Here is a 7,098-nt window from a genome sequence, read left to right as displayed (position 1 = left end):
CTTATCATTTTCTCTGCTCTTTCTCTTTCTTTCCTTTTGCCAATATCCTTACAATTTTTCATTAGATATATGATCTATCTACCTCTCTCTCCTATCTTTATCATTTGTCCAGCAAAAAAAAGGCTAAAAAAGAAAGATCTATCAAAAAAGGATAAAAAAATTTAAGATTTTAGTTTGCTACAAATTTATGAGGTTATGTATGTAATAACAAATTTTAATTGCCGACACTCTTTGTGGCAAGTTTTGGTGTTAATGATGATTTTTTGAAGATTTAACTGTGACAGACATTAATCTGCCATTGGAGGACCTTGAAACTTGAAACTCATAAATTGGGTTTGTTGAGTTTGTGGTTATTTTGATCCGATTCTGACTAGGTATGTTCGAAATATTAGTTGGAGGAAGTGGCTATATTCTGAGTCAATTTGGTGGAGATTTTAGACTAGATTTTTAAACTTTGGGTTGAAATTGAGTTGAACTAGCAAAGAAGACAGATTTGTACTGTATACCAAATGGTATATTGCTTGTTTAGAATTTAAAATTTTTATTTTTGAAGTATTTCTTGTTTGATTCAAAGTTGGTGCTGTTAAATATTGCTTGTAATACATTCTGGAAATTCATACTGAAATTTGATAGCATTTGGAGCTTGATTTGAGGGTGTTGAAATCGAATTTTCAGCTGAAAATCGAAGAAGAACACAACTACCCAATAGTATACTGCTGCGGTATACTAATAGCTGTAGGAGTATATAGCTATACTGCAACAGTATACTATAGGAGTATATAGTTATACTGTAAAGTATACTATTATAGTATACAATAATATTGTTATAGTATACATATGTACAATATGCAGTATATTGTAACAGTATGTTGTAATAGTATACAATATACTATAATATATATTATTTACCCGTAAATTCACTTGCCTTTTCCCTTTTAATTTGCTTTAAGTGCTTACCCAACATGAGAGACAAACTGAAAATGCAAAAAAAAAAAAAATTATAGTATGCTATATAATGTAACGGTATACTCTTACAATTAGACCCTTTTAGAATTTTTTAAATTTTTTATTGACAACTGATATTATTTCAGTTTAATAATTGAATTACTTTTTTTTAACTCTTTACGTACAATTGTATACCCTGTTGGTATAGCTATATACTATATGGTATCATATGTTAGTTAATATTTTCTGATTGTATTAGCTACATTTAATTGGTACACAATTTGATTTTTCTTTAGTAATAACATAAAATAAAATAATAATAATAAAAATTAGTGAAAACATTAAATGAAATTATATTATGAAGAGAAAAAAATATAATTAAAAAAAAGAAGTTAAATGATATTAGAAAAGGAAAAAAGAAAAAGATAAGAAGAAAACAAGAAAAAAGAAAAGGAGAAAAGAAAAAGAAAAGAAAAAAAGAAAGAAAAGAAGCATAGAAATAAAAAAGAATTGGAGAATGAAGAAAAAATTCTCCACAAAAACTATTATGGGTAGGAAATATAATTAAATTATGGGTAGAAAAACAAATGGGTAGACAAGGATAAATAGTTTCGTTTTTGTAGGTAACTGTGTCAAAAACTTACATGTTCCACGTTGGAATTCAGTTAGTCTCCTTATGACTACAGTTGAGTACTCATTTCTCTTACTCAGTAACTCTCATGTTAAGAACTTGTAAACTGTAGTCAAGTTCTAGAACTAATTTCCTATTTACAAATAAATGATAAGGTAAGCATTTTCTTTACTACTTCCTGATAGACGTGCTAACTTGTTAACAGAGAATATGATGAGAAAGCCATTAGTAATATGAAGAATGACATACATCTAATTAACTTCAAAATTATTCTTTAAACTTCCCTCTAAACGCAGCCAGTCGAGTGACAAAGTCATCGTAGTCTGGTAGCTTGGGATGGATATGCCCATTTGGACTCAACATATCTTGCTCAAAGGAATTTGCCTCTTCTCTGACTTTGAGTGCTGGACTAGCATGTTCCAATTCAATAGGAGTAGTTGCTGCTCGGCCTGATGGACTCTGCCTTGAAACTTCACAAGCGTCAACTTCAGCTATTTTAGGTAGCTTAACAACTGGTTTTGGTTTCTTAATTTCATTCTGAAGCTGTTTCTGAGTATAGTGTATTAAAAGCCTGTCCATCATCTTTTCCTCTTCGTCGCGCTGATCACCTTTTGTGATTCTTATCCCACGTTTTCCATTATCTTTCACTCCACTAGTGAGGCCCTTTCCTTTTTCCTCGCCTTTCAATCTATCCGAGTCCTCCTCAGAACCACGCATCGGCTGCAGACGTGTCCTCCTAACTGATTTTGGTTTTGGCTTTTTGAGTGTATCATTTACACAAGTATCTTCTTTTTTGGCCATCTGAACCCTCATCTGATTTATCTCTGTATGTCCCTCTGCCTCCCTAGTGAAACCAATAGGAGATTCCTCTGAAGTGCTGTTTGTAATGCATGCTTTGACTTGGGGCTGAAATGACCTATAATAGAACGGCTTCTTGTCATCAGATTCTTCTTTAGATACACAGCTACCCATATCTGGTTCATTTTGTTTCCCTTTTTTGCCATCTTTGATTGGAGTTATGTCATCCAAATTTCTGTTGGATGCGAGACTTAAATTATCTCTTTTTTGTTTGTCACTGTCCCTTCCCTTAGGCAAACTATTCTTACTTCCATAAGATGAATGATGTTCCCTTTTCGCTTTACAAGTTGTATGTTGCCTCGCATTCTCATGATTAAATTTAGCATCTTCATGTTCTTTTCTCTGAGTTGATTCGTCTGTTTTCTTGTACAATTTATGCTCTTTATCATTGTGACTCTTGGGCCTGTCCTGTAAAAGATAGAAATAAGGTGCAAAAGAAGTCTGAACATATCTTCACTATGTGTAGCCAAAGAAATGTTGAGGAACTCCTTTATGATAGTAATGCAAGTTCATTTATATCCCAACAAATGACAAGATTCATAAAACTTACTTGTTCAGACATCAGTTGTTTATATAGCTTCTGCTCCAAATCCCTTGAGTTCCATTTTATACCAGATTCTACTGCTATATCTCGCATCAATTGAAGCTTCATCTCCTTTGTTGGTGGTTGTGACTTTAGCTTTTCAACAAACTGTCAAGAAATGAAAATGTATTTTAAATAGAGGAAGAAAGAGCTCCAGGTCAAAGTTTATGTGTGAGTACTATTATGTACGTTGCTGAACACATTAAGTAAAAAGGGCCGCCCGGTGCACTAAGCTCCCGCTATGCACGGAGTCCGGGGAACGGCCGGACCACAAGGGTCTATTGTACGCAATCTTACACTGCATTTCTGCAAGAGGCTGTTTCCGCGGTTTGAACCCGTGACCTCGTGATTACATGGCAGCAACTTTACCCAACGGCTCCCTTTCGAGAAGACATTAAGTAACTACCTCTTTATTCACAAAAGTTACAAGGGAATTTCCATATCTNATCCACGTAATTCTGGAAGATCAGAAAATCTTGCTGCTGCAAACATCAACGTCGACACAGCTTCTCTGCAATCCTCAGGGCACTCCCTAAAAACAAGAATTACCCAGAAATAATTAACAAGTGGCGAGAAGAGGAAGCAACATATTAATATGACATGATTTCCACTATACGCAAACGCAATATTAACAATTCAGCCTACGACCACCTAAATGAAAAATTAAGGGATAGTTATATTTTTAGGCCGCCTTAAAAAATAATAACAGGCAAATGTATATGTTTTGTATATATATATATATATATATATATATATATACATCAGTGCATATGCTGGCAAATAATTAATTTTGGTCGATGGCCCAAAAATGAAAAAAGACCAAAAACTAATGCACGTACCTCTGTTTACTCATGATAGCGAGGTGACTCGAAATATGCAGACAATATTGCTCCAAGATATCATAACAGATGGAGATATTGAGCTCAAAGATTAGGCCTTCAACCTGTTGCATTAACAACCAGAAACTTTATGTCAAAATAAGGCTTAAAAATTCCAGAAATGGCATTAGCATGAAACAAGTAACAATATTAAGGCCTAGGAAATTCTACAGTCTGCATTATAATCAAACAGAAAAAGAATTCAGAAATCTGAATTTTGGTCTTAAAAATCCTCTAATTAATAGGGTTATTATTATTGAGGGTTCGTTGCTTTCAAAATACTTTGACAATAAGTTTGAACACGGAACATCTTTGCAAACAACCACCAAATTAGAAACTAAAAGATAAATACAAACAAGATGTAACTAGAGGCAGACAGGTACTTGGTTCCAATGGAAAACTATTGCTTTCGATTCGAACTACGTAAGCATATAAAAAAACATTTACTAACATGTATGCATATAATACGGAACACACTAAAACATTTGGATAATTTATTGAAAGGGAAAAGAGAAATTTTAATATCAAACCAATTAAGCAACAAGAAAAGAAAATCACCCGGTTGTAGGCGTTGACATCCAATCCAGATTTAAGAAGATCAGCCATATCATTCTTCAAGTATTTAAGCATAGCTTCTCTCTTTTTTCTGATCATCTCGATTCGAGTCTTTGTCAACTTGATCACAGACTTGCTGCACCAAACAAATCACACTCACAAAAACGAGCAATACATTGATGAGAAGTAAAAGAAAAAAGAGCTTTCAGATCTCTCTATAATAGTCATCATTCACTATAAAAGCCAAGTTATTCATGAAACCAATTTTCATGCTATGTTGTAATATATGTTCTATATTCACTATAATATCCAAATAATTAAATTCGGAACAAATGAAATTATTATATAAAGAGGTTTGACTGTATATTAAAAGAACAAGACAGGTGACAGTTGCAGAATTGACATCCGATCGTTACCATTTGGTGTAGAACCTGCTTTTTAACAATGCGTCAAACATTTTTAACCTCTTGGATTACCTAGGAGTTTATGATATCGAAATCAGCAGCTGGTTTACGATACAAAAATGCGATTCAAATTCACGTCAAGAATAGACCTGCAGGAAATAACTGGCGAAGAAATAAAAAACAAAAGAAAAAGAAGTACGTAGCTTTGGCGAAGAAGGAAACTTTATGTTGAAGAACAGAACTGAACTCATAAGAAATTGAACAAGGAAATGAATCCAGTTGTTTCAGGATAGAGCAATATTAATCTTATACGATGAATTAAATGCACAATACTATGTTAAAGCAAAGGTTTTGGAGCGAACGAAAGGGTAATATGGGAAGAATTTTTAACTAATAATTTAAAGCAATGAATTATGATAATTAGAACTTAACGTTTGCCCTTGACAATGTATATGACCTAGCTATAACAACAGGTAACTCACAATAGACTTAATTAATAACGTGGTATAACCGGTTAAAAAGATTAACAATGTGCAATTCTTTTTATTTATATTGATAGTGTATATAAGTTACATTCTTATTATTGCAGTATTTGATTGTGAAAATAGCAAGGGTTAGTCAGTTTTTGGACTTGTAATCGAAAAATAGTCAGTGTTTGCAAAGTCATTGAAAAATAGTTATTGTTTTGCTGAAATACGGAAAGTTCCAGCATAATATACGGGATTATGAAGCTCCTGCATATAAACTTTCCTCATATTATGTTGGAACTCCAACACATACAGCACATTATGTTGGATGCTCATATGTTAAAAATTTGAACTTCAACATATTATGCTAGAATATTTCCGGATTTTAAAGGTATTTTTGTTCAGATTTTTATCTGTATATGAAAAAATGACTAAATTTCGATAACTTTTAAAATTGTGACTATATTCCAATTACCAGCTATAAATATGATTATTTTTTATGTTTTCCCTATCTAATTTGATCAAGTCATCAAACAACACAAGATAGAGGGATGAGTTGGACGGCCACTATTGCCTTGTCGTTTCACATTTGTCACTAGCTCCCAATGACCTTAATTATGTTTATATTTAGGTCGTAGTTGCAAAGAAAATAGTAGTATGGTGGTCAACTATTTTTGTTTTCCCCTAAGATTTCGGTAATCAGTGTGCACATTCGAACATGGAATCTGGTTTGGGGGTAGAGTAATTATTATTATGGTGTGGGGACTCTCTCCGTTCTTTAATAATTCAATATAGTGCCATTTGCTTCTAAACCAATTGATGCTAATCATACATTGGCGACTTAACCGAAACTCTCCGCCACATCATATCCATCCTAACAAATCTACTTAATACACTAGCTAGTGTGTGTATATATATCTCCAAAAGAACGAGATGAACTCTCTCTTTCTATAATGCACAACTTCATTACAAACTTTTTTGTAATGAATGACATGATACTTTAAACAAGATCTTTTTCGCCGGCGCATTTCAAATATAAAGTTAGCAGTGTTGTCGTCTTGCACTTGTAAATGTAGAAGAAATCAATTTGATACACAGGGGTACTCCATTTGAACATTATCGTCACCCATTAAACTTAATTATTGTCTTTAATAATGAATATTTGAGACCATTTGTTTACTTATATAATATTAACTATTGAATAAATCTCTTCATGTCTTTATTCGAAATCTGAGACTTAATAATAACACTTGTTGAACTTGGCCAAACACGAATTATTGCTCAAAAATGCCTTTCAGATTGATTAGCCAAACACAAACTGCTTCTCTGCAAAAGTACTTTTTCGAAAAGCACTTTTCAAAATAAAGTTTAGAGCCCGTTTGGCCAAGCTGTCAAAAATTACTTATTTTGAAAAGTACTTTTCTTCAAAAGTGCTTTTCGAAAAAATTATTTGGATATTAGTAGTTTGTATTTGTTCAATTCGTTTGAGAAGTACTTTGATAAGCAAATTATTAGCCCGTTTGGCCAAGCTGTCAAAAATTACTTATTTTGAGAAGTGCTTTTTCTCAAAAGTACTTTTGGTGAGAAGCAGTTTGTGTGTGGCTGATTAATTTGAAAAGCACTTCTGAGCAGCAATTAGTGTTTGGCCAAGCTTTAAAAAACTGCTTCTAAGTGTATTTTTCTCAAAAGTGCTTTTGGAGAGAAGCTACATTTTTCTGCTTCTCCAAAACTGCTTCCGCTTCTCCTCAAAAGCATTTTTTTCTTTTCAAAAGCTTGG

At 32.9% G+C, this 7,098-nt stretch overlaps 2 protein-coding genes across 2 annotated transcripts; both read right to left on the bottom strand.

Annotated features, from left to right (window-relative positions):
• Positions 1,529–3,431, bottom strand: LOC109230424. Its single transcript, XM_019395934.1, has 3 exons — positions 3,424–3,431; positions 2,985–3,125; positions 1,529–2,842 (listed from the first exon to the last, which is right to left on the bottom strand). Exons 2-3 carry the CDS (start codon positions 3,084–3,086, stop codon positions 1,844–1,846), a joined length of 1,101 nt encoding a protein of 366 aa, XP_019251479.1. The 5' UTR covers positions 3,087–3,125; positions 3,424–3,431; the 3' UTR covers positions 1,529–1,843.
• Positions 3,441–5,261, bottom strand: LOC109229912. Its single transcript, XM_019395458.1, has 4 exons — positions 4,867–5,261; positions 4,454–4,586; positions 3,857–3,960; positions 3,441–3,549 (listed from the first exon to the last, which is right to left on the bottom strand). The coding sequence occupies exons 1-4, from the start codon at positions 4,905–4,907 to the stop codon at positions 3,441–3,443; spliced, it is 387 nt and encodes a 128-aa protein (XP_019251003.1). The 5' UTR covers positions 4,908–5,261.

This window comes from Nicotiana attenuata, chromosome 7 (assembly GCF_001879085.1).
Source record: "Nicotiana attenuata strain UT chromosome 7, NIATTr2, whole genome shotgun sequence".
Classification (NCBI taxonomy): domain Eukaryota; kingdom Viridiplantae; phylum Streptophyta; class Magnoliopsida; order Solanales; family Solanaceae; genus Nicotiana; species Nicotiana attenuata.
The sequence above is the reverse complement of the archived record's forward strand: the minus strand, read 5'-3'. Positions and strand labels throughout refer to the sequence as shown.

Excerpts from the sequence above, each read along its gene's own strand:
- LOC109230424 (XM_019395934.1), bottom strand. The coding sequence starts at position 3,086 with ATGAAGCTTCAATTGATGCGAGATATAGCAGTAGAATCTGGTATAAAA. Across the intron at positions 2,843-2,984 it reads AACAACTGATGTCTGAACAA|GACAGGCCCAAGAGTCACAA; the intron begins GTAAGTTTTATG and ends TATCTTTTACAG.